This window comes from Neovison vison, chromosome 11 (genome assembly GCF_020171115.1).
Source record: "Neovison vison isolate M4711 chromosome 11, ASM_NN_V1, whole genome shotgun sequence".
NCBI classification, from domain to species: Eukaryota; Metazoa; Chordata; class Mammalia; order Carnivora; family Mustelidae; genus Neogale; species Neogale vison.
Window position 1 is genome coordinate 63,576,855 of NC_058101.1, and position 27,898 is coordinate 63,604,752.

Consider the following 27,898-nt stretch of genomic DNA (forward strand, 5'->3'; position numbering starts at 1 on the left):
GTGGAGAGCAGAGTTATGCATTCTTGCTGTGTGGGAGAGAGTGGCAGGTAGAAGCCTGGCCTCCCGCCATCCATCCACCCCACCAGACCCAGACTTTGGTGAATCCAGCCCTATGTATACTCCCAGCTGGTTCAGCCAGTGCTGGGAAATGTGACATGAGGCCCACCAGCAGGTAGGGACTGTGACTGGAGTTGATGCTCCGTGTCTAGTGGATGGTGAGAGCCACTACACCCACAAGCCTGGAGCAGGGACTCAGGAGTTAGGCTGTTGGACATAGATCCCGCTTCCGCCACTTACCGGCTATGTGACCTTGCCAAGTTCATTTAACCTCCTGTGGCCACAACAGAGCACCCACCTGCTGGGTTCTGGGACCACCCTACCAGCCTGGTCCCTGTTGGCACACGGGGAGGGGCCACGTGCTCTGTGCTGAAAGAGGAACGCCCACTGTTATGTGAAGGGAATGCATAAACCACCCCCTCATCTACACAGTTTTAACCACATGGGCGGTGTCCTCCAATGGCTTCTCTCTGATCCCTTGTCTGGTCCTTTGGTTGCAGAGACCGTATGAAATCCACTCAGCCACACCCATTGACGAGATCCTCAACATGTTCAAGGTGGAGCGCGTCCACTACTCCTCCACATGGTGCAAGGGCATGGTGGCCCTGCTGAAGAAGGTAAGGGACAGCCACATCTGCGACAACAGAGCCCCTGGCTCTTTTCACTCCACTATGAGCCCCTAATAAATAGTTACACCTAACCATACAGCTCTTTAAAATTGTTCCCACAAATGGTCTTTCCAGTTGCTGAACTTTAGGACATGGGAACTCTCCTGACTTTTCTCCAAGAACTCAAATTGGCTAGAATAAAGCAGTGGTTCTCCAAGTGTGTCTCTGGGCCAGCAGCACCAGCAGCACCATTGGGGAGCTTGTTGGAAATGCAGATTCCTGAGCTCCACCCAGAACTTCTGACTCAGAAACCTTTGCTATCAGCTCCTGGGTGGTTCTGAAGCCTGCTCAAGTTTGGCACAGGCAGGAGATGGTGCCCTCCTTTGGAGGCTGGTGTTTAGCTTCCTGCCTTGGGATCCCCCAAGATACTCAGGATGGATGGAGGGCAGCAGGTGGTTGGGACCCCGTCATTTGTAGAAGGACGATGGTAACAGCAGCCAGCGGTGCTTGAGGGAATGTCATGCTCTGGGACGTGCGCTGGTTCCTCAAAGTCATCACAGCCCTGGGAGCTCATATTACAGGTGGGAACACAGAGGCTCGGGAAGGCGAAGTCCTTCCGTGGCGCCAAAGGGCTGTCTGTGGGCAGAAGTGAGGTTTGAATCTAGGCTCTCCCAGCTCCAGATGCCAACTCTTCTTCCCTACACCGCTGTCCATGAGAGTCAGTACTTGATTCTTAGAAGTCAGGGGTCCTTAGAACCCACTGCCAACTACAATCACCAGGATGCCCTATGCATGTGCCAGTGCCTAAACCACCTGGATAACCGATTGTCAGAGCAGGGAACTCCCATGGGGCACTGGAGTGTGATCTCTGTTTAAACCTGCACCTGGCACTTTGGGGCAGCCCCTAGGAGGAGGCTGCCAAGACCAGCAGATAGGATCTTGCCAGGTGTCCTCACATGGCATGACCACAGCCTGCTTACTGGTCATATCTGGGAGATTTCTGCAGTGTTGGGGGCTGAGGGGCAGGGAGCAAACTGGCAGGGGGGCTCTGACTTCTAGCTCCCACCTGTTGGCAGCTGGATGCCACTCAACCCCTTAGCGTTGGCCAGGTCCTTACCAATCCCTTTGGGTCCCATCTTAATCACGCACTGGAAATGGAAGAGTTGCCTTTGCCCTTCCTGTTTTGGAGGAGGGAACAGATGCACACCCTGCAGCAACCTGCCTGAGACCTTGCAGCTGGGGTAGGGATGGGGGTAGACAGGGAGGGCTAGGAGGCCCGGGTCAAGGGTCCCTGTCTCTCCCTGTTAACCCAGCTGTTCTTCATGTTAGACAAGCCAGTATGCATTTGAAAAGCTGAAAACCTCATTTGGGTACAAGGTGGGACTCTGTGGCTGCTTTTTATACTGCCCCGTCCTGTATTTGCAGAAATTCTATTTATGGAGAAGTTAAAAATTATACCCTTGGCTACAAATGAGGCCATTCTGTCAGGCCACAGAAGTCACCACAAAGCTGTCCAGGGATAAATTTTATTACACTTTCGAACATCCATTACCAGGCTGACAGCCTCAAGATGAAGTGGTTAATTCTTTTTATATTTAATTAGAAGCCTCTGCGGACATCAGCGAGAGTGGCATGTCACAGGCGCTAGTCCCGAAGGACAGCGCAGTGGCTGAAAATCCAGGTCCTGCCACAAAGCTTCTTTCTGGGTGACCATCTGGAAGCAGCCTGCCCTCCGGGTTCCTCTCTGGTGACAAAGGGATGAGTATAGGAGACACTTCTGACAATGGCAACCCAGAGCACAGCATTAATGGAGCATAAAAGCAGAGGCACCTTCATTTTTGCTAGATTTCTACCTTCAGGGTCCCCATTGACATCAGCGGGGCACCTGGCTCGTGTAAGCATGTTTGCCGTCTGCTTGCAGCTCCTGACCAAGGATCCCGAGAGCCGCCTGTCCAGCCTCGGTGACGTTCAGAGCGCACCCTACTTGTCCGACATGAACTGGGATGCAGTGTTCGAGAAGGCACTGACGCCCGGCTTTGTGCCTAATGTGAGTGGGGGTCTTGTCCAATGGCATGCCATCGCTCTGCAGGGTCCCTTGCCCTGCTCTAGAGGAAGAGCTGGCCAGGGAGGCCTCTGCAGGCCATGGCCGCAGGAGCCCCCAAAGGGCTCCCATTATGCCAAGACTGAGTGTATATTTGGACCTTATTTCCAAGATTCCACCTGAGAGGCTTCTCTCCTTGTAGGTTTTTGTGGGCACAGAGCCTCCCTTCTTTTATTGAATCACACCCACTGTGTGCACAGGTCCAGGCACTTGGGGGGAGAATCACACCTACTGTGTGCGTCCACCCACACCTTCATCCACACGCCCAGGAACACAGCCGGCGTGGCCTCACGGAGTGCCTACACGGGCAGGCACCACGTGTGACTCGAGGTTAAGCCCCGTAAAGAGAACAGTCTTGGCGCCCGTTGTCAGGGAGCTTACGGACGAGAGCAGGCCTCCTCAACCATGCTACAGTCACTTGACATTAGAGCCAGATGATTCTTCAGTGGGGGCCTGACCTGCCCATCAGAGACTGTTCAGCCACATCCCTAAACTCTGCCCACAGAGTGTTAGTGGCCCTCCCCGGCTGTGACAGCCAAAACCATCTCCAGACATTGCCAAGCACCCGTGGGGACAGCTGCCCCTGTTGACAACCATTGGGCTAGGAATTTTGTACAAACAACAAGCCAATCAACATACAAAGGCACCTATAGAGACCCAGAGCTGAGTCCTGGAGGGGACTGCAGGCTGTCCCACCCCCGGGGGCCCAGGCCATAGAGACTTGGGTTCACTCCCGCCTCTGTGACCTCAGGTGTGCTCCAGAAGGGCTTCTTCACCTGGACTGGGGAGACAAGAGAGATCACCTCCCTCCCACAGAGCTAGGGAAGAATAAATGCCAAAAGGCCTCCAAAGACTCAGAGCAGGACCTGGTACTCAGTGATCCCTCATTAAATACCACCCTGGTAATGTCTGTTTTAATGAATAAGCCTGTTGGAGTTCTGGACTCCCTTTCTTGGCTTCCCCCAGAACGCATGCTCTGGATATGCCAGAGAAATATGCTAGCCTCCTTGATGGTCCTCTTCTGCTCCTCTCAGGCTATGGAAATGAAACCCAGGGATCTCCACACAGTCCTTTGTATGGAACACAGATTGTCTAAAACAGTCTCCCCGTGGCCAGGGCTGAGCCTTCCCCAAGGCTGTATGCCTGGGTGACCCTTGGGGCCAACAGATGTTATGTCCATCAGCCTTTGGTAGCCCGCACCTGCTGCTCTCCCCCAAGCCCACCCAAATACACTTACACATCCTCACGTGCACACTCACACTCATGCACACTTCCACACCAACATGAGCAGGGGACCCCTGCTTCAGCCATACTAAGCGACTGCCCTCTGTCCACGTTGTTTCTTAGCCGTGTACCTGCACACATGCTGCTTCCTCCGCTGGGGATGCCTTTCCTCTCCTTGTCCCCTGGCATCTCCTGTCCCTCCTTCTTCAAGACAGCTTCAAACCCAGTGACTGATCCATTTGAGGGTCTCGGTAACTGCCTTCTGGAAGGGAGGCAAACTTAAGCATTGCTTCTGATGGGTCACGCCCCGGGCCAGCCCCCCACCTCCTTACCTGGAGTGAGTCGCAGCCTCTCTGGTACTGCACTGGACAGGTACGTAGATCTATGTGAGCAGTTAATGCCATTCTGGTACAGGGCATCTGCCATGCCCCTCTTCTGGAGGCCAGAGCCCATGTAGCTGGGGCTGGCCTCTGCCTGGAAAGACCCCAGAACAATGGATGGAGCTTGGAGGCACTAGAAGTTCTGGATGTGTGATTGTCACACAGATATAAATGGGTTAACGATCATGGTGTAATGGGACTGAGTGTTCTGTAAGTCAGACGTTATTCTGAAATTCCACATGCATTATCTCATACAAACTTTACAAATACTACCTACGAGAACAACTTCTCGTTGTTGTTCTCGTAGGTAGTATTCTCAGATTGAGTAACTTGCCCATAATTGCTCAGTGAGAAATTGACCTCAGGAAGTCTATATCCAGAGTCTGTATTGGAATGAGTGAGTGAGTGAGTGAGTGAGTGAATGAATGAATGGATAGCAGATAAATCAGTCCAGTAAAGACTTGGATCAGCTCTTTGGAAGAGGTTCCCATGGACCTCAAGACTGTGGATGGCATAACCACGAGGCTGTATTGTCAGAAGGGACTGGTGATCCACGGCCACCTGGCAACTTGGATCCACAGTCCAGAAGTCAGGGGGACAGAATTCCTCCTGACCAAAGTGGGTGGAGCCCAGCCTGCTCCAGCTGAGGGCTGAGGCAGCCAGCATGAGGAACTGGGTGGATTATGGTCAGAAATGGCATTTTAAATTATTAAAAATGAGAGTTATAGAAAAAAGAGTCATAACCTTCAATTATGTGTGTGATAGAATAAGTCACACTGGGTAACTGAACTCAGCCCGGCAAAGTGACCCTTCACAGGAAGAAGACTGAGGAGCCCCCTGGTTGTTAACAGCGGTGTGGGGGGTGGTGGGGGGATACAGGGATGAATGAGCGAGGTCTGCAGCAAGAATGTGAATGTGTTGCTTCTCCTCACAGGGGGGAAAAAAAACACGTTAGCTGGGTACCCCACTGTAGCAGTTAATCATTATGTGTTGAACGAATGAATGAATGAATGAATGAAGGTATGTCCAAGGATGGGTGGAACCAAGACAGACCGAATCTGCCTCTCCACTTGCTTTCAGAAAGGGAGACTGAATTGTGATCCCACATTTGAACTTGAAGAAATGATTCTCGAATCCAAGCCACTTCACAAGAAGAAGAAGAGGTTGGCGAAGAACAGGTCCAAAGACGGCACAAAGGACGGCTGTCCTCTGGTGAGTGGGGTCTCAGGAGTGGACCCCAGGAGGGGAGGAGGCCTAGACACCAGGGAACAGGAGGGAGCGAGGCTGCTTCCCGCACACCTTCATTTGCAGTCAGTAAAGTGGCTCAATTGAAGGTGTGGTTTTACAGCACAAGACCCGCTGCAGGTGCACATGTATGTACATCCGCGCCACTCACGTGCCTGTGAGTCCTGGTGCAGGAGCCTCGTGTGTCTCTGAGCAGAGTGGAAGAAAGCCTGCCATGCGGGGGGGTCACCACGCTATACTGGACAGTCCTGGGTGCCCTCTGGAAAGACTGTGCTATGGAGTCACCCGAGGTTGGGGCGGGGAGGCAACTTTCGTGGGTCCCATGGAGAGTTCAAGCCACCAGAATACGTTCTGTCACAATTCTGGAGGCCAGAGTTCAAGATGCAGGTATGGACAGAACACTGCTCTCTCCAAAGGCTGCAGGGAGGGTCCTTCCCTCTCTCTCCCCATTCTGGTGGGGCCGGGGGTCACTGACCCCTTCCTTTGCTTGCAGCTGCTTCCTCCCCTACGTGCCTTCTTCCCGGTGGTGCTCTCCTCTCTGTGTCCTTGCACCTTTGCACGACATTCTTCTAAGGACACCAGCTATTGGTTGGGGGCCCATCCTCCTCTAGTAGGACTTCAAAGACCCTGTTTCCAGATAAGGTCCCATTCACCATTAGGAAGGCTTGGGATTTCAACACGTCTGGTTGTTTGTTTTTTGTTTTACAATTTTATTTATTTATTTTAGCGAGAGGGGGAGAGAGAATGCTGGTGGGGAGGAGCAGTGGGGAAGGGAGAGGGAGAAAGACTCTGATGCAGAGCAGACTCCTTGCTCACCAGGGAGCGGGACTCAGGGCTCAATCCCACAACCTGTGAGATGATGACCTGAGCCCAGACCAAGCGCTGGACACTTAAAGGACGGAGCCAACCAAATGCCCCTTAACACATCTTTTTAAGGGGCATGATTAACCCACAACTGCCTGTTTCTCCTTAAAAAGATATAAAATTCTATTTTACAACCATATTGGTATGAAGATGAAGATAGCTTTCAATGTTAAAGGTTCTTTTTTTTCCTTCTAAGTTTAAAAGAAATCTAAACATCTGTGTAGCCTTTAAAACTAGAGCTGGCCTGGAGACACCTGTGTGTGTGCTGACAAGGGTGCCCGAGGGTGGACGGAGCTCTGAACAGGTGCAGGGTGTCCATCTGACATTCAGGCAGCCTCTGTGACATGTGTCACAGAGCACTTGTCCTCAGCATCTCTTCTTGAAGAGGACGAGCACCTTTGCAAGGTTGTCTTGACATTCTCCTCCCCCACCCATCTCACCTCTTAATTGGGCCAAATGAATATTCCAGCAATCAGGAAACCAACCTCATGATTTTCAACCCATGTTCATTCCAACATGACTTTTAAGTTTGATTTAATGGCTTAAAATTGTGGCACACATCTTCACCTGCCAGGCTCCCCTTACAGCCACCCATACTATCAGGGCTGGTCCAGCCACATAGCTCACCCCTGGCCCCAAGCAGCTGCAGTCCCATTTAGGTCCAGCTTTGTTCATCATCACTCCTCCGTCATGCCCCCCTGGAGGATGCTCCATCATTTACGTTTGCCTCTCTGCTCTTTGGCAGAATGGACACCTCCAGCAGTGCTTGGAGACCGTACGGAAGGAATTCATCATATTCAACAGAGAGAAGTAAGTCCTCCGCCAGCACCCACCCCCCACCCCTGACCAGATGGAGGGTAAGTCCCCCCCAACCTCTGACCAGATGGCAGCAGGTCTCCCTGGGAGAATAGTGGTCCCTGGCCCCTGGCGAAGACAGCCATGGTGCAGGAAAGAAAGCGGCAGGTGGCCCCATGCTGTGATCCTGCCTCCGCCATGCGAGCCAGGCACTAACTTCAGCTCCCTGATCCTCAGGGTCTTCAGGTGAAGTGGAGTAGCCATGGCAGGACCAGGCCAGTGCACAGGGATGCTGATGTAGCAGGGCAGGCTCACAGAGGGCTCGGTGCCTGAGGTCCGGATGGCAACTGCCCAGGGTCCACCCCTGCCAGACTGAATATGACCGTGTGGGACAGGATGGCTCACTTCACTGAGCCTCATTTTCAGCATTGACAAAATGGAAATCCCTCACTTGCAGTGGGGTTGTTGCAAGATTAGAGGCTGGGGATACCATGCCACCCAAGGTCAGAGTCCTCATGAAAAGATTCGCTATTCTTGCTATTATTTAAGGGGGTGAGATGGCGTGGGCTGGTCATGCAGGGACTCTGGCATCCCAGGCTGGCAGGCACTGGGACAACATCAGGTTAGGAGGGGCTCAGGCGGGGTCGGAGCTGGCCACGTGACTGCCTGTGCAGGGGTCGGTCAGCAAAGGAAGCAGGAGGCTCAGGCTGGGTCCCAGCAGGATGATTGTCAGTGGCTTATCCAAGTGGGGCTGACTAGTGAGAGCAGGACTCAGGCAGGGCTGGGCTTATGGGGTGGGCGCTGAAGGCAGGACCAACAACAGACTGTTCCATATGATGGACACTGAATGGGTCCTTGGGCTCGCAGGGCCTCTCAGATATGCTTTCGGCCCTCCAAGAGAGCCAGATGGGTAAGTCCCAGTGGGAGCCCTGTGCCATCACCGGGTCTGTGCGGCAGCAGAGGGAATGTCTGCCATGGGAAACACCGCAGCCTAGGCGGCAGTGTGCCGGGCTCAGCCTGGGTGTCAGGGAAGCTTCCCAAGGCACCGTGCCTGGCTGGGTCCTAAGGGGTGGGAAGGGGAATGGCATGGAGGGCCAGAGGTGGTACACAGAGTACCAAAAGTACAGTACACAAAAGCAAAATGTAGACACAGCGGCCAGTGAAGAAGTTTGACTTTGGAGAGCATGCGTGGGGGCGGGCGGTGGTGGAAGGTAAGGGACCTTGCTCAGTGTTGTTTGGGTTCCAGCCAGTGGGCTGCTGGGCAGGGCAGGGCCCCACTCCCCATGAGGCACTAGGACAGGTCTATCATTTGTCCTGGGTGGTGACAGCTCTTTAACCAGCGGTGCCCAGGTCAGTCCCCCCCACACACACACCAGGCCAGAGCAGCAGCCTTGCCCCTGCAGGACAGTGTGTCTGGTGCCCATGTTCTTGCCCCTGCAGGACAGTGTGTCTGGTGCCCATGTTCTGTCCTGCAGAACAAGAAAGGCCTCCATGACCACAGTCCCTCAGACCTGGGGAAGATGGCAGCAGACATGGGAGTGATTTCAGAGCTCACCGTCATTTCCCTGCTATCCTGCCAGCTCTGAGGCTCACGGTCCCTCCCCAGTCTAGAAACCTGGCTGCAGGTACTTCTGCTCAAACTAGCTTGGGGACCTTGGACCTTGGGCTCCAGGCAGCCATATTCTGGCCTGTCCTCCCTTCAGGCCTGGATGGAGGTGTCCTCAGAGAATACCTGCTGGCAGACTCAAGCCTGTGGAGCGCCTGAGCAGTGACGGACCCAAGCAGGCAGTGGTGACGTGTCACACTGTGCCATGTGCCCGAAGACGCTTCATTTGGATTCCAAAGAATCCAAATTATTTCCTTCTAAATGAAAACGAGATCTTCCTCCTTGTGTCACTGAGGGCTCGCCTCTGGCTCCATTTAGCAGGAACACCACCGTAGGGTGACTTCAACCAATAAGATGTTCTTTCTCACATGGAAAAGTCAACTGATCAGGGAAACATAGTAGGATTGCCCTGCCTTGGGGAGGCCTTCTTAGAGATTTGTGGTCATAGATTAGAAGTGAGGCTGGCACAGATAACAGGCGTTGGCAAAAGAAAGAAAGAGAGGGGAGTCATTTCCCAGACAGGGGGCACCCAAGACTGGCATGGACAGAAGAGGCAGGAGACAGGAGAGATGGCGGCTGTGGGGGAGCACTGTGGGCATGGAGTCAGACCTGTGGTTCTGATCTTGCATCCCTCCCTGAACTGACCCCCACACGCCCAGGGCCCCTGAATGCTGGTAGGCTAGCTCGCACCTTCCATATGCAAGGATCCTTGTGGTGGGCCTGGCTACATCCCACCAGGAGGCTGTCTGAGCACCACGTTGACCTCTCCACATCCAAGTTCATTTCTGCTCCACAGTGAACGTGGCCAGTGAGCCACGTCACACCCACCACAGCCCTCCCTGCTGCAGTTTCTCATCTGTACATGTCTGTGAGGGCTCCATTCAAGAGGTGGTTTCTCCAAAGCCAAGAGTTTCCCTTTTAAACCAAGGAAAAAAGTGGGACTTGTTTGTCCCCTGTGACGGCAGCATCTGCCATGTCGGTACATGAGCCATGGGAATGTAATCTTCCTACCACATCTGCCGGTGACCGGTGGCCTGACTGGGGAGGGGATGCCAAGATGCTGAGCTGGACTCGCCTTCATGCTTGCTGGGGTCATGTGGCCCCAGGTGGCCTCCAGTGGCTGTCGGCTTTCCTTCTCCATAGGGTTGTTGCAGACGTGATTAGTTAAAATGAAGTCCTATTGGAGGAGAGGGCCATCATCCCTCCTCCAATATGCCTCCAAAGCCACAATGATATGGAGGCAGGAATGCCAGGGATGGCCAGCAGCCACCAGAAGCTGGGAGAGTGGCTTGGACCAGATTCTGCCTCAGCCACCAGGAGGAACCAACCTGGCCACCACCTTGAGTTCAGACTTCTGGCCTCCAGAATCAAGAGACAATACAATTCTGCTGTTGTAAGCCCCCCCCCCAGATGGTGGTGATAAGTTATAGCTGCCGAACGAAATGGTACCATGTACTCTGAGCCAGAAACTGGCTGGTTAGCGAGCAGTCCTGGTGATCTGCATCTTAACCCACTCAGGGTCATTTGGACACCCCATGGTTTAAGATCTGCTGAGAGAAACCAAGTGTGCCCAAATGGGGCCTCTTCCAGCGGGTTCTGAGCAGGTCACAGGAAACCCTATCTAAAACTGCAAACCTTCCAGCCTTCCGTCTTCCTTGCTGTGGGATAGGGACCTGCAGCTCTCACCCCTCGAGGGCTTAAGCATGCTCTGAAGAGCCTCACGCCTGCATGGTTACTTGGCCTCTGTAAGACCCTCAGCGAGAATGAGCTCTGCAGCAGAGAAAAGCGTCCCTTTCCCCCATGCAATGAGGAAGTCGTCCTCAGCGTGCAGGGGAATGCCGACGGGCATTAGCCATCCCACCTCCAGTAGGAGATTCTCATTCAGTCCATTACCAGGAAGCTGTCTTCTTAGACTGGACCCTGAGACACGAAAGCAGATCTAGTAGAACCAGTGCCCTCAGGAGGCTCACAGGTGGCAGGGGCATGCTGGGGTGCAGATGTACTTGGACCACTGTTGGGACGCGGAGGACATGCCCTGGGTCTAACCTCTCTGGACCTCACGTTCTAAACAGAGAGCAAAATTAAAATGAGAACCGCTTAATTTTCTAGAAACAAAGCTTATTGAAGATTTCTGGTTTCAACAGACAGAAGGCTACCAGGCCAGATAGAATGTCTACTTCCCGGGACAAGGCTAGGGACTTGAAACCTTGGCAGCTGAGGCTCCCATTAGCTTGAGAAACACACTGTGGGTCCTCTCCTCCTATTTTTGGCCGAAGAGATGAGTGCAGTTTTTCCAAAAGGTCTTTTGAATAGCCTGTGACAGAGTTTTCCAGAATCAGGAGGCCCTGGTGAGAGAGGAGTTTCAGGAGCTAGATTTTCTGTCCATGTCATCTCATAAAGAAACCAACAGACTTAAAATCACATTAAGGCAACATTTGGAGGCTCTGAGAATGTTATATTTAAAAATTAAATACTACATTTGTCATACTTAATAATGCTATTAATAATAATAAGCAACATTGGTATATGATTCTATGGTTTGAGATCCCATTTCTTTAATCTGGATTTCTCAGCCTCAGTTCCTTTGTCATTTGATGAAGACTGACATCAGTGTTTTGATGCAGGGACTGTCCTGTGTATCGTATGATGTTTACCAGCATCTGTGACCTCTACCCATAGATACTGGTAGCCCCTCTGTCATTGCGATGACCCAAACTGACCCCAGACATTGCCCGATGTTCCCGTCACCCTGGTTAAGAGTCACTGCTTTGATCCTTCCTTTCCACACATCCCGAGGTGCATTATTACTAAGATTCCCAGCGTCTGCAGCTCTGAACGGGAATATAAAGAACTTGGGATTTAATCTCCCATCTCCTAGATTCTGGGCTCTTTCTGCTGCATGTTCTTTCATCCAGCTGTTCAGCACGTGTTTACTCAGGGTCCAATACAGGGAGACACAGCTGGGAACAAACCCCTCTGTTCTCTTTTTCTTTTCTTGCCTATTCTTTTCTTTTTTTTAAGATATCACAAGTAGGTGGAGAGGCAGACGGGGGCGAGGGAGTGAGGGGTGGGGGGAAGCAGGCTCCTTGCTGAGCAGAGAGCGTGACACAGGGCTTGATCCCAGAACCCTGAGGTCATGACCCGAAGGCAGAGGCTTTAACCCATTGAGCCACCCAGGCACCCCCAAGCTCCCCTGTTCTCACAGGGTTAGCACACTCAGGTAGCACAGATTACCACACTCGGGTAGCATGAGCTTCAGGACCTGAAGGGAGGGGGTACTTCTGCAAGTGATGTCTTCAGGGCGTCTCTCCAGGGCATCCAGGTGGGGCAGTGGCTCGCACGGAACGGATGGCCACGAGGGCACACTCTTATTGGGCACCTAGTCTATTTCATGCAGTATGTCCATCCATCCTGTGAGCAGGTACTTTTACTCCTCCCCCACCCCATTATCAGTGAAGAAGGGCAGATTGAGGGCACGTGGCTAAGAGGTGGCAGGGCTGGGTTTCCATAGAGAGAATCAGGTTTCAGGGCCCAGGCACTAACTCAAAATGCAGAACGGCCTCTTGCCCTATACATTTGATGTTGAACAAGGGATTTCCACTAGCTGTATAGATATTGCCTGTCAGTGAACCCAGGCGTTACAGGTATAAGATGGTACGCATTCACATGACAGCAGTCTGTCCTCCTTACCCATCCCGAGACAGCACAAGAGCATCAAGCCACCACCAGGCTCAGTTGGGGACCAGGGTGGGATGCCTGGACTAAGGCATCAGAAGGATGAACAATCAAAATGTGTTGTGACCTCATCTGCCCAGGTTGCCTCCCTGGAGGACCCCGGCAGTAAGATAGGGACCCTCTGTTGTGGCCTGGAGCCACTGGGGGCATGGGGGTCAAGAAGCATGAAAGTATGATTCATTTCAAGTTCGGAAAGTGGATGAACGGGGCAGGCCCTGGTCCTGCTGCCCTCAGTGCCTGAGCAGGGGGTCAGGGGTAGGCCCAGCTTCTCTGGCCTTGAGCTCAACATCATACCCTGGGCTGGCTTGGGTATCAGTGATCTTTGACTATACAAGGTTTATGCCATTTGCAGAGTCCTTTAATGTCCCTCTTGTTTCTTCAGCAACCCATGGGGAAGGAAGAAAAGGGTTCTACCTGCGTCTTGCAGATTAATCTGCAAAAGAGGGACCTTCGCTGCTGACACGTTCCTTGGCCCCATTGCTAAAAAGAGGTGAAGGTCAAGGACCCTGCCTTCTGAAACAAGGCCAGCATATTTAGGTTCTCTCCAGTCTTTGAGATTCTGATCATATGGTCCAAACGTCATTTATAGGTGAGGAAAGACAGGAAAGGGAGCAAACAAACAATTGAGAGCAACTCTATTCTAAACTCTGGAGTAAGGTGAGAACCTTACAGCCATCTGCTCATTCCATTCTCATCACGGTTCTATTCATAGGATTTCTCCTCCCATTTCACAGTTAGGGAAACTGATAAAAGCCTAACTGGGACTATAGTGGCCTCTCTGAATCTAAGAAGGTCTCGAAGCTTTACTGCCCACTGTGGCGGAGGGGAAGAGCTCAGGTGACTGTGTTAGGGAAGGCCAGGATTTTTGGGATCGCTGCTCTGCAAGGAAGATGGTGCCTTTCCAAAGCCCAAGGAAATGGCCAGGGAAAATCAGCTCAGTGACGTGCAACAGCAGGAGGAATTTCAGCCACGGATGAAGATGGCCTCATGGGTGCTTGGATTGCAGAATCCTGATAGTTCCATGAAAACTCGAGAGTTCCATGAAAACTCAAGAGTCAAGGCCCTCTGCCAGTTCCATCAAGGGAGACTGAAGCCTGGTTGAAAAGGGGCTCCTTCTTACACTGTTGGTGGGAATGAAAGCTGGTGCAACCACTTTGGAAAACAATGTGGAGGTTCCTCAAGAAATTGAAAATAGAGCTACCCTATGACCTAGTAATTGCACTACTGGGCATTTACTCCAAAGATACAGGTGTAGTGAAAAGTAGGGCCATCTGTACCCCAATGTTTATAGCAGCAATGTCCACGATAGCCAAACTGTGGAAAGAGCTGAGATGCCCTTCAGCAGATGAATGGATAAAGAAGATATGGTCCATATGTACAATGGAATATTACTCAGCCATCAGAAAGGATGAATACCCAACTTTTGCATCAACATGGATGGGACTGGGGGAGATTATGCTCAGTGAACTAAGTCAAGCAGAGAAAGTCAATTATCATATGGCTTCACTTACTTGTGGAACATAAGGAATAACATGAAGGACTTTAGGAGAAAGAAAGGAAAAGTGAATTGGAGGATATAGGAGGGGGAGATAAACCATGAGAGACTATGGACTCTGAGAAACAAACTGAGGTTTTGGGGGAAGTTAGCCTAGTGGTGGGTATTAAAGAGTGCATGGAACACTGGGTGTAAACAATGAATCTTGGAACACTTCATCAAAAACTGATGATATACCGTACGGTGACTAACATAACATAATAAAAAATAATAATAAAAAAAAGAAAAGGGGCTCCTGATCTTGACATGTTCCTCCCAGCCAGTGGAAGATCCAGGAAAATATAGCATGGCAGGTTTCCAGTGGGTTAAGGGGTGACATGGGGTCCCTGACAAATAGCCCTGTGTTCATAAGACCCTATTTGTCTTAGGAGTACAATGCTGTCACTGGTCTGCTCAGGCTTAGATTATTTAAATTCCTATCTTTTTTCCCCTTCAATCAGTTCTCTTTAGTAAGACAGAGGTATCTTATTTTGTATGGGAGTACTTAGAGGCCTTATTAAATCCTTTATGAAATAGGACTGTGTATGAGTTTGAAAATTATAAGTAGGATCTAATGGTCTGTTTTGAAGTAAATGCTGTTGTTTTAGTCCTGGTCTAATTTTCTCTCCATTACATCTACAAATATCATTACCAGCCAGTTAAATGAAATAATACTATTACTATGTGTGCATATTGCAAACCTATTATATGCCATGCATTTACGTTTTATCTAAAATTAATCCTCACCACAACCTTGATTTGTAAATGCAGACATCTAGAGAAAAGTAGTCATTTGCCTGAGGTCAGCAGTCCATGTTTTATAGACCTGGGGACCCACATAGGTTTCCACTATACTACTCTGGCTCTCGCCTTTAACTTTTTATAAACGTAGTAGCCTTAATTAAAATACCCAAGTGAAGCAAGGGAGAGCATTGCCTAGAATGTATGTAAAAAAAAAAAAATGGAGTATAAACAGCAAGATGGTCTGAAATAAGTGCTTAAGAGTAATTGGCAACTTCTCTTAGGATCCTTAATGTTGATTTCCTCCACTTAATCCAGCTCCGGCCCTCTCCGAGGCTTCTTATGAAAAAGCCTCAGATTCTCTGCCTGAAATGCCTACTTTGTGGGTTGCACTGTGTCCCTTAGAGGGATATGATGAACTCCTGGACTGCGCACCTCCCCCATACTATATTTGAATAGAGGTCTTTGCAGAAGTGATCAAGTTAAGATGATTTTGAACCAGATGAGAGTGGACCATAAATCCAATCATTAGGGTCCCAATAAGGAGAGGGACATTGAAGACAGAGTCAAAGACTGGAGTGATGCAGCCACAGTCCAGGGTGTGGCCAGGATTACTGACAACCCCTGGAAGCTGGAAGAGACAAGGAAGGATTTTCCCCCAGAGCTCCGCTGACACCTTGAATTGCAGACTTCTGGCCTCCAGAACTTCGAGAGAATACATTTCACCCAGCAGCTGGTACTTCATCAGGCACCCCTGAGAAACACACACACCTTCCAGGAACTAATTGAGTTTCCACGACTGGCAGCCATGAACCCTGGATTCCTCCCAAATTTTAACCAAAATTTTAAGTATACCTATTAGTCACAGAAAAGTTATTTTACAAATAGCGCAAAATAAATAAAAATTAATGATTTCGAAAGGATGGACATTTGACACAAAAATAAATGAGTGATATTTTAATAAATTTAATAATTATCCACATATGTCTCATTGCATCACCTGAAAATACTGTGGCCCCGGAAGGTCACAGAGACAGATACCAGCATAAATGTTGCCTTCCCTGAACTGTCATGGCTGCAATGGATGGAGAGAAAAAGCTAATGGCCTAGGTAAAACAGGATTCATTGGGGGGCTCTGTGGCCACAGGGAGGGCTGGGGTGCACGGGGACTCCAAGGTCGCTGGGACCCAGGCCAGGACTCACTCCTTCCTTCTCTTGGCAACTTCTGTTTCTCTGCACTTTGAAGTCCTTTTCTTTTACTGTAAACCAGTTCTTTCCACACAGTGGAAGACACAGTGCAGAGAGTGCCATAGTCTCCCAGCTCTACCACCAAACTCAAGAAAGGAGATGAAAGAGGACACTAAGGGGAAATCAAGAAGGGGAAGGTTTTCCAGATCTCAAATTCTAGTATCTCAGGGAATGGCTCTGATTGGCCCAGCTTGGGTCCGGTGATATCTCCTGGACCAATCTGATCTGGCCATCAGAGGGGGACTCTGATTGGTACTGCTTGGGTCAAGCTCTTGCTTTACCCAATCAATGGAAAGGACCAGGGAGGTGCGGTCTATTAAAGGTGGCAGCTGCTGTCTGAACCCAGAATCACAAAGGCAAGATAATGGCAATGCTCTCCACTGAGGGGAATTGATAGTGTAGGGTTAATTGAGTCCAGGAGAGGAAATAAAAGGGGGGCATGACAGATACTGAAGTCTAAGGCAGATTAATAAAGAAAAAGCAGGTGGTCCCACTTGGCTTCCCATCTGACCTCTTCTGGGCAGATGAAACATGGTAACCATACATGGATGCGGGCAGGGAGGGTAAGGGGACAGACAGGGCTGGCTGCCCAAGCAGAGACGTGAGCAGCCCCAAAGTGGACCCTGAACTCAGGCCCCTCAACCATCAAAGAGTTCATTCTTGTCTGAAGACACAGGGTTTCCCTATGGGAACTCTGCAGCTCTGAACTGCACTGATGCCATTATTCACCAACAGACCAGTGTCTGGACCTCCAGATTCTACACCCAGATCAATTCCCCAATCTCAGGGGCTTACAACAACAAAGGTTTGTTTCTTACTCATGCTATATGTCTATAGCAGGTCATGAAGTGGGTGGGGGTTTGCTGCTCCCACATCACCATCATCCTCCTCACTCCAGAACCCAGCCTGAAACAGCATTTCTGGAGCATCACAGTGACAGAGGAAAGACAGTTTGAGAGGGTCTAGCATCAGCCCTGCTCCAGCCTGTTGGTAGCATTTCTACTCACCCTCCTTGGCCAAAATTGGGCACACAGCCTGCCTAGCCCCAGGAGCCTGGAAGTGAGCTCCTGCTGGCTGCCGGGAAAATGGCAGATCCGACTGGTAAACACCATTAGTGACTGCCCATCCACAAAGCTGTCCATGCACGACATTCTTGTGCACCCAAATCATTGAGGACCCAGCAAGTATCCCCTGGAACTCAGCTCAGATACAGATCAGCCTCACCTCTAAATCTAGAGAGAAATCTGCTCATGCAGGCATGCAGGAAGAGACATGTGGCTGGGATGGCAGAAAGAGCTAAGTCTTCCTTTCAAGCCTGGGCTTGGGTCTGAAGAGTTGTGTGACCCACCATCAGTTGCTCATCCTTTTGCTATCCCTTCTCATCCTCACTAGGGGCATTGTTAATTCTTCTTCAGAAGGTGGACATAGGCATTCAGCAAGGAGGTGTTGGAGAACACACTCAATACCTCTTAGTCCCCATCACTCAGAAACCTGAGACTGCATTCCCTTCCATTTTCCCCCAGCGAGATCTGTTTGCAAAGTGGGGGAGAGAAGGAGAGGATAGTAAGATAATCCGCTACATTTTGCTGTATCACACCCGCGGTGTAGCGGGCTCCACCCGAAGACTCCCTCAAATACATTTGCTTTAGGCAACAGCAGATAAAACAGACAGAATTCTAATGCTTCTGGCCAAAGGATGTTATTGAATTTGTGAGATAAGAGTTGCATACAAGGTGATCTTCCCAGTAAGTGATGAGGTCTGAAAGCAGAACAGCCAGTTATAGTGAGTCTTTACTTAAGGAAGAGCCTTTCTGGTCTTGTGTTTCATCGGTCAGAATCCCAGAGGAAATACTCCAAGGAGATGTTAGTTGAAAAGGCCCTCTGCATGTCCCACTGCTCACACACAGGATAGTGCAGTGGACTGGGGCTTCAAGGAAGCCAAGAAGAGAGGGGGAGAGGGAGACCATTGGGGGACAGGGCTACCTCAGCTAGAATAGTGACCTTCCAGGGTCCCCAGCTGCTCAAGGAGACTGTGCAAGGAGGGCCTGGAGAATAGATTCCCCAACTTGATTCGTCTTGCTCTTCTTGATCTCTGCAGGGATCCCCATTGACTAAGCGAGCTGAAGCCAAGGGCTTGAGAGCTCTGCCCCCCTCCCCCACCAAGTTAGATTCCCAGGCACCAAGCAGGGCTGAGTGAAGGTAAGAACAATGGGAGATGGTCAGCCCAGGGAGCTTCAAAGAACTGAAGAGAGAGAATTATTCTAGAAAACACACTAAAGGCCAAAGGGGAGCAGCTGTCACAAGCACATTTCTGTTTCATTTCTAAGTAGAAGAGTTTCTACACTTCTGAGCTATCTGCCATGCAGAGGGCTGTCTTAGGGGGGTGGGCAACAATGTTTTGCTAAGAGTGGTCTCCTCTAGGGATGCTAGAGAAGGGATTCTTGCAGTGCACACACAAGTCTACACTTCAGTAGACACCTCCCAACCCTAACCGGATAACCTCTGCTCAGTTTGGCATGTGTGCTTCCAGAACTTTCCTGTACTTCAACTCTGGTTTTCATGAACCACAGAGAAGCAGTATACATAATAGCTAAGAGCACAGACTCTGGAGTCAGACTGGCTTGTTTTCAATACTGATCCTTGCTAGCTAGCTTTGTGACCTTGGACCTCACATTAGTCCCTCAGCCTCCTGATCTGCAAACTGGGATGCAAATACTTACTTCCTAGGGTGGTTGTTAGAATAAGTGAGTTAACACATGTTGAGTACCTAAAAGCCTCTGCCACATAAGCAGCCCTATACAAGTGTTTGTTCATATAATTCATTATATACAAAATTATCAAACCATATCCATTAATTGCTGTGTCAAACATTGTTTTGCCTTTATTTTTTTAAATACACACACACACACACAGAGTAACAACCTATCCCAACTCCCTCAGCTACAAAAGAAAAAGTTCCATGTATGTTAACTCATGTAAATTTTTCTCACAAGGGCCATGACTCACTAGTTCTGCAAATGGCAATCCAATTTTTGTCCAGCTAGGACACCCTGTTGCTTCATCTAATTACACCTGGCCTTTTCTCCCCCTTGGGGTGTTGACACAGAGCCTGCCAACCTGGGAAAGCACCCTGCTTAATAGAGCGTGGGCATTTATTCCTTTATTGGCCAACCCATCCTTCTGGCATCTGCGGTTTGCGTATCTGCTGCAGGCTGGTTGCTGACCTGGGTGCTGAAAACATAACAGATGCCATGCTGTGGCCCCCTTCCAGTGGATGAGAGACACACTGTGGATGAGAGACACAGTGGATTGGAAGACCTGGTTCCAGTCTCCAGTTCCATGCCCTGGTCTTCCCTGGCTTAAGGCCCCCTCTGCATCCCACCACAAATGCTGGGAAGTGGATTCTCTTGTGCTAAGCCTGTTGTCCTAGTTCACCCACTTCTGGGTCCTGACCCTCAGCCATCCCATGTATATCCCATTTCAGCACCCTTTGCTCCTCCAGTTCTTCTGCTCTGACCTCATCCCCAACAAGGATGTGGCCTGAAGAGCCATTTCTGGGGACCTCCTTGCTGGGAGTCACTCATCAGAACTACTGCATGTAGTTAAGTTTTACTTATTGATCCTCAGTTTCCCCATCTGCAAAAGAGGAATACCCCACACTGGCCGTCATCATAAAAATAGCTGCTCTTCGGCTGGGTGGCTCTGTCAGTTAAGCAACTGCCTCTGGCTCAGGTCATGGTCCCAGGGTCCTGGGATCAAGCCCGGGGTCAGGCACTCTGCTCAGCAGGGAATCTGCTTCTCAATCTGTTTGACGCCCCCCACCCCAGCTCATGCACTATCTCTCAAATAAATACATGAATCTTTAAAAAAAAATAGCTGCCCTTTATAAAGTACCTGCTATGGAACAGACAGTCGGATAGCACACAGTGGTTCGTCTTCTCCCATCCCTGTGTACAGGTGAGGAGAGAGAGGCTTGAAGAAGTCAAGAGTGCCCAGCCATTCGGCCAGTGATGGTGAGGCTGGGCCTCTGACCTAACTCCCAGCCCTGCACTCTCCCACTGCACCACTTTGCCCCTCCATTCATGTTTCTACACCGCCAGGAAACATATATGGGGAGAGCCAGTGGAATGCTAGGAATAGGTGTGAAAGCACTTTATACTGACTGCATTCATGAAAACCAGGCTCTCACATCAGAGGTCAGGCCTCACCTATAGAAAGTCCATAGCAGATGGATGTTGGTATTAAGCAGACTCACTCCATCCTGCGTGTGGGAAGTAGCTTGATTTGAAATGACTTTGATTGTTAATCATTTTACTTTACTCTTCTCAAATGCTATGCCTTTGAAAAAATGCCTCCAGCCAGATTTATTACAAATTTTAATGTGTGTCTTACTCTCCTTGGTCAAGGTTCGCTATCTCAGAATGCTTCCTTCTGGCATCTGATGGTAGAGTTCAGGAGGTTGATGAAACTCATGTCTGTCACTTGGAATCCTGGCCACAAAGCTGACAATTAATTTGATAAGTTGCCTGAGAAAATTAAATGTTCCTGCCATTCCGGAGATAACCAGCCAATTTGCATCAGCAGACTAGTAGGATATGCAAAATCCTTTTTCATTTCTTCCAGAGTTACAGATAACTGAGCTGTGGGCTTGTCACATAAGTGAGCTCTCAGAGCCACAATCATAATGGTTTCATATCTCTGTCTTGGTTCACAGATTCCTATTTGAACAACATGAGCCTTTCTAATTCCTTCAGAGCATGAAAAAATCATTCTATGCTCTCTTCCCTCCAGGTCAGGATTGAATGGCACAGGAGCTGGTAGAAAGAGCAGGGAACTGGGGGAATGATAGCTCTGGGCTTGAATCCAGCCTCCCAAAGTCATATAGCTAGTAAGTGGTAGACCCAGGGACAGAAAGAGCCTGGCTCTAAGCCTGGGCCCTTAGTGCTATACCATGCCACTCCCTTCCAGCAGAAGTTTTGTCACAGTGAATGTTCACTGTTTTCTCTGTGTCCTGCTCTGCAGTCCCTTCCACTGTGAGCCAACGGCAGTGCTGGTAGAAGGGGAGGGTACTGAATGGGTGGGTGAGTGGGTGGAAGGTGGAAAGACATTGATAAGCTGGGAGGGTGGTGGATGGATGGATGGATGGATGGATGGTGGGTAGAAGGGAAGCTAATGAATAGATGATAGTTGAAGGTGTATGGGTGGATGGGAAATGGGGCTGAGTGAGGAGGTCAACAGATTGGTGTATAGTGAATAGATGAAGTGGACAAATGGATGGATAGGTGACTGGGTAGATAAGGAGCTAGATGAAGAATAGGTGAGAGGATGGATGGGTGGAGGATGTGTGGATGATGAATGGATGAGGTAGATGGATGGGTGTGTATATGAAAGGTGGGTGGGAGGTAAATATGTAAGTGAATGAGGAGTGGATAGATGGGCTGGGAGTAGGACAGTAGGGTGGACGGATAAAAGTGGGTGTATGGATGAATAAATGGATGGATGGGGAGACGGGTAAGTAGGTGGATGAACATATGGATGAGTGGGTGGAGAATGGATGGTGAATGGTTGGTGGGTGAGTTGGGGCACAGATATAGAGGGAAGTAGGAAGAATGCTGGCTTTGATGCCTCCTAGAGCTGGGTTAGAATTTCAGCTCCATAGGCTATAGGTGGATGGATGGAAATTTAGAGAAAGGTCCTTCTTTCTTCATTTAGCAACCTTGGTTCACACTGAATCTGATGATAGATTGCCAGGAGATGACCCATACCTCATTTAGTTGATGCTCTAGGGTATAGTACTCATGGTCACAAAAAAATATGTATGGGACTTTGAAACTGCTAGTTCTACCAAAGTGTCTAAACCATCAGTTCAAGAAAGGATGCTGGTCCATGCTGCCATATTCTGCTCTACTCTCTGTGCCTTACCTCACTCCTGTCCCTTCATTTCAAATCCCTGTCCCTCCCTCATGCTACCCCTATTCCATACCAATCCTTAAAGTCCAGCTTTAAATGCTGCCTCCTGCAGGAAGCCTTTCCTGACCTACTCAAGACTTCCAAATCCATCTCTTCCTCATCTTCTCCACTCTTTATTATGCAACTTTGGAAGCTATATTTTGTATCAGAGAAGTACAAGAGTCTAGAGACAGTAATGCCATCTGTGCTATGTTTGAGCATTTCAAAGAAAATCCTAATGGGATTCACCTTTCCCTTGTGATACACCCAGAGAATTATATGGCATTGCAAATGTGAACCAAAGAGGATGTCCTACTTTGGAAGTACAGGTGTTTTCCATTTAGTTTTTTAACCATTTAAGTCTTCCCTAGTTATGATCTGATTTTCTTTCCAGAGGTGCCTGGAAGAGTGTCCCAGGGTAGAGGGGAGGACAGAGAAGAGATAAGGGAGAAAGTTTCCCAAGCAGTTCCCAGCCCTGCCCAGGAAGTCCAACTACTCCCACCCCTTGCACTAGACTCTCCCTGCCTCCCCTGCTTTGTCCTCTGGATCCCAGCTTGCCCTCTGGGAGCTGAACCCTCCTCCACTAAGACAATGAATGTCAACCCTAACCTCCTTTCCCAGGTGTATTAACCTGGACAGCCACAAGCCTCAGGGCCAGAGGGACTGCACACCTGGTCCTTGCCCCTTCAGGTGGACAAAGGGTAGGAGGCAGTGGCCACCAAGTTGACGGTCTTCAAAATATTGTGTTGCTGCTGCTACTTCGCCATAACTCGAAGGACTCACTCATATCCTGACACTGTTGCAAACACTACACATACACACACATTCACACACACAGGTCCTGTGACCCGTCAAGGCCATGGACTGTGTTGTAGTCACTGGGGGGCATCCACACTGCCCTGAGTCAGGCATTAGGTCTGCACTCTTTGACAGAACCTCCTAATGTGAAAAGTAAATTCAGGCTGAAACGTGCATCTTTCAGAACAAGGAGAATGGTGGCAATCTTAGTATTTCCAGCCCTGTAGTAGATAATTTACACACATTCTCTCTGATCCCCTTAGCTTCCTCCAAGTGAATGGTAGAATCCCAGGTTTAGATAGGGAAGCCAAGGCCTGGAATTCAGCAGCCTGACCAACAGTTCCTGAGAAGCAAGTACAAAGAGCTATGTTCTTCCTCCCTAAATGCTCCATTCTATTTTTTGCCTGCACCATACACGCAGTGACAGCTGTGGGATACTGCGTGAACCTGAACTTGCAGGTCACAAGGAGAAGGATGTTGACATCTTAGATCATGTGGAGGGTGACCAGGAGGCCAGCTATGAAGAAATGCAATCTTTAAAATCATGCTCCCTTGACAGTCTGTCATGGGCCATTTTGTAAGGCTGGGCGCTCATCCGTTTGGATATTTATTTGACAGGTAGTTTGATTAGTGTCTATTGTCCCATTTAGAGAGTAAGCTCCATGAGGAAAGAGAAGATGACTACTGTGCTGGCCAGGATTTCCCCTGCTCCCTGGCAGGATAGCTGGTACATCAGTGGACGTTCAATACATACACAGGAATGAATGCTGCGTAGGACTCATCACCTACACTGACACTGTGAATTACACGCGTGATCTATAGACTTCCCAGAGAGTTATAAGACAGGAATTGTTTTCTCCATTTTACAGATGGGGAAACAGAGGCTCTGTATTTAACACAGGAGTGTACCTGACCCAGGCTTGGACCCCAGGCCTGCATGGCTCTAGGGCACCACACTCTGGCCCGGGGAAGGTATGGACTGAGGACTTCCCAGTTGCCCTGTTTGCACAAATGCATCTGCTGGCCATGCCGCTGCCCTCTACTCCACGTCACCATCTCAGGTCTGTGCTGTGTTTGTTTGCAGGCTGAGGAGGCAGCAGGGACAGAGCAGCCAGCTCATGGACACAGAAGGCCGGGCTGGGAGCCAGACCCAGGGCAAGCTCCAGGACGGACGCAACAACAATATTCTGGCCCACGCCTGCTCCCGTGGCTGCAGCAGCTAAGCCACCACCTGCGGCCACCTGACGGGACTGCACACATCTCTGTCCTGCCCACTGGAAGCCCCTCTCTGTGCCACGATGACCCCTGTCTCACCCCTGATGACATCAGATGCAGAGAGACAGCCTTGAACTTGAGCTGAGAAGGCCAGGTTCCTGCCCCAGGTGCCTGACTGATTCTCTGAGTGACTTTGGACAACCTTGCCCTTCCTGTGCCTGTTTTCTGCATCTGCCAAAGGGGTTAAAACAGCTCTTTGTCCCACCTAAAACTACAAGGTTATTGGGAAAAACCAAATGGTTAGCAGACATGGAAAACCTGTGACATTTCTGAAATTGTTTACACAGGCAAAATACAACCTTGGTATCTGAAGTGCACTCCTGTCCCACAAAGCAGTTAGACCATCCCAACTTTACAGTTTGGACCATCATGGCTTGTCACCCAGTACTTTTGAAAATGCAACTCAGTGTCAAAATAAATATCTCTGTTCCTGCCCATCCAATGGGAACACCATTCCCAAATCCTGGAGCAAAACCTGACGTGTATTCACTTGCCTCTCTGCCAGGCCAGTCTTTCTGACCCTGGAAGAGGGCATGACCTGCACACCAGCCTGGTCCCCTGGGTCTCAATGCTGCAGGTACACGTCTGCCCTTATTCACAGAAGACTGCCTCCCACCTATAATTTCAGCAGCTCCCCACCCCACCCCACACCCTGCACCGGGATGCCCTTCGGAAGGTGAAGTCACTGACCATCAGTTGCTCCTATCAAGTGCCATCAGAGTTTCTCCCCAAACTGAGTCCTATAGCCAAATTTTGAGTCCCCTTCCCCCTTCTAGGTGTTTTTCCTGCAAAGGGTGTGAAGTGGTCTCCTCAGCATTGTCTTAAAGAGGGTCCCCAAATGCCATTGATGAGGTGGTCCTGTATTGACAGATAGAGAAGTATGGGTGACTAGAAAGTTCACTCTAGAAGGACAGTGGACTCACACAAGGAACAGACTGCCGAAGGACCTGTTGGGGGAGCACTCGGCCTCTGAATGGGGAGAAACTGTAGCGCCAGGGACAGAGCTCAGATGCAGTCAGTCTCCTCCAGAATCCAGCCCTGCTGTTTACTAACCAGAAGACCTTAGGCAAAACTGCACAATCACTTATGTGTCATTTCCTTGTTTTCAAGCGGTGATGATAAAACCAGCCTTGCAGGGTTGTTGTAGGGCTCAATGGCATCAGGCGCATGGCGCACCCAGCATGCACCGCTCACTGAATGGTAACCACATTTTTTGGGCATCACCGTCATTGTCTGGAGAAACTTGCTATGTCACTCATTTGGCAGGTCACTTTCTATAGAAATAAGCTTGGTGTTTAGAACCCCTTCAACTTTTCTTCTGGAGTCTTTGAACTCTGTCTATCCCTGTTCAAAGTTCAGGTGTGTTTTTATTTTTTCTTAGCAACTTCCGGTTTTTACTTTTTACATCAGGAATCAATGCTTGGGGCTGTCAATGTCGTCTCCTGGGTATATTAAGAGATGTTTTAATGGACAGTGTGGTTTTATATTTTTATTTTAAAAACAAGAAACGATCATTATTTTCCTCCTTCAAACCAAGCCTATTTCTCAATTATGTTACCCACGTAAGTCTACGTGTCTTGCACACTTGTCACTCTCTGTCCCCCATTGGCACTGTCCTGTTCCCTCCAGGAAATCACAGGGCTGCTCCTCTCTTCACTGTGACCCGGGCAGCATGTCAGATTTCTTGCCGGGCTGAATTCATGAAGTAGGGGGCAAGAGCTGGAAGCAGCCCGAGAGATGCTGGACTTCCTGGCTGTGTTTAAGTCAGTTGTTGTTTCTTGTTAAAATAAAACTATTTCTTGGACATTCCTTCTTATAACTTTGTTCTTATTTGGGGTTGGGTGGGATGGGCAGTGTGCCTCTGAGTCAAAAGGCTCAAACTGAATTAGAAACATAAAGATTGGAGGGGAAGGATCCCAAGTCGGTGATGTGTTTTCCTCACAGAATACAACCAAAGTTGGCAATTCAAGGCTCCATCCAACTTGATCACACTTTATATTATTATTATTCATCATAATGATTATTTTACACTAGAAATCTGTGATCTATTCATTAGGGGAAAAACGAGAATTTTTCACCTAGAGGAAAACATTCTTAAAATGTTAAATTCCCCCTCAGACATTTATACGGCATATGTGTGGGTATAACCAGCATTTTCTTTATAACAGACTTCTCGATTTCCTGCCTCCTGCTTTTGCCCACCCTGTCATCCCTACCTGGGATGCCTTTCAACTCCCATCTTTGCACATCAAAATACATATCTCTTAAGGGTCAGATCCACCTCTTCCATGATGCCTTCTGGTCTCCTGGCAGCACTAAACCAAGCCAGACATAATCTCGTCCATATACTTGCTCATGCAGTTTCTATCACTTTCTCTTGGCTCTGATGGCTGTTAACTGCACAGTAGGGCTACTTTTGCCCATGGATCATCCTCCATGCCTTCAAGCCCTTAAGAGATGCCAGGTCCTCTTCAGGGCTATGTCTGTACCCACCCTCCGTATTCCAGTCCCAACACTACCTGGTTCATAAGAGGTAATCAATAATTTTGGAATGAATGAGATAAGAGCGAGCCCAACACAAATTGGGGTGGGCTGTGTGAAGCTTTCTTTTGGCAGCCTCCTGTCTCCAGTCTGGCCCCACTGCCACTTCCTGGGGCTTTCGGCTTTCCATATTCTAGTACTGCCTGGCCCCCTCCCCCACCCAATGGAGTGCCTGATCCCTCTCCACCCCCTCAGATAGATCTCTCCTAAGTTCCAAGTTCCACAAGAGTTTTCCCTTCTCCCTCATTCAAAACCCCATTCCCAGGGTTTGTAACCCAGCCCAGTACTCGTTGAGAAACCCATTCCCAAGCAAGAATTTGCATAAGGATTATTATTTGAAATCTAAGTGTAGTAGGACAAACTATAGGCTGGTGGTGTCCACAGGGCTCTCCTACCCCCACTAAAATATATTGCAGGATTCTCAGGCCAGGGGGTAAAAACAATTCGTATTTAGAGTAACAGTAATTCCAATGCTGGATGCTGTGAGTCCCTTCCCGCTTACTGCTACATATTACCAACCCTCCTCCCTAGTCCAGGCTGTGAACTCCATCAAGTGAGCTGTGCACAGCTGGCCCCCAGCACAGGGCTGCTTTTAGGCAGGTTCTCAATGGGTGTGGAAGGAGTGCACATGTGCACACAACCCCACTTTGGCGCCCAGCTCTAGCATGTTTAGCAAATGCCTGTCACTCTGATGATTCAGCTCATGCACTGTGCCTCTCACAATTTCCTCTTCCGACCAGGAACAAGAAATCATGGTGAGGTCTCTCGTGTTTAATTACTGACTGTCACAAAACATGAGTAGCTTTTTTTCCCACCTGGGTAATCATGGACAAGCATGATTAATAGATTTTCCTCTCAGTGTCTCTGTTCTTCATGTTGATTCCCCATCTCCCAAACACACACTTCCTAATTCTCTCCTCTCTGCAGAGAGTGATGCATTACACACAGATCCTTCCCAGGTGTCAACACTGCCATTTTGCATTGTCCTGATTCTGAGAAGTTATTGGTACAACCATGTTCTATGCTTAGTCCAATGGCATTTTATTTATTTTATTTTATTTTATTTTATTTATTTTTTCAGTGTTCCAAGATTCATTGTTTGTGCACCACACCCATTTCTTAATAGAAATTCATTTTACATCTCATGCTTAGCCAACTCTTAAAAATTAAGGTGGAGACTGGGGGCTCTCAGGTGGT

The 27,898-nt window shown here is 49.4% G+C and overlaps 1 protein-coding gene across 1 annotated transcript in view; it reads left to right on the forward strand.

Annotated features, from left to right (window-relative positions):
• The window catches only part of STK32B (serine/threonine kinase 32B), a 414,607-nt gene extending 388,638 nt beyond the window's left edge, over positions 1–25,969 (forward strand). Inside the window, exons 8-12 of the mRNA XM_044226223.1 lie at positions 558–674; positions 2,587–2,712; positions 5,451–5,582; positions 7,225–7,289; positions 23,970–25,969. Of these exons, the coding sequence (XP_044082158.1) occupies positions 558–674; positions 2,587–2,712; positions 5,451–5,582; positions 7,225–7,289; positions 23,970–24,108 (579 nt within the window). The 3' untranslated portion in view covers positions 24,109–25,969. The remainder of the gene's footprint in view (positions 1–557; positions 675–2,586; positions 2,713–5,450; positions 5,583–7,224; positions 7,290–23,969) is intronic.
• Positions 25,970–27,898: the final 1,929 nt, after the last annotated feature.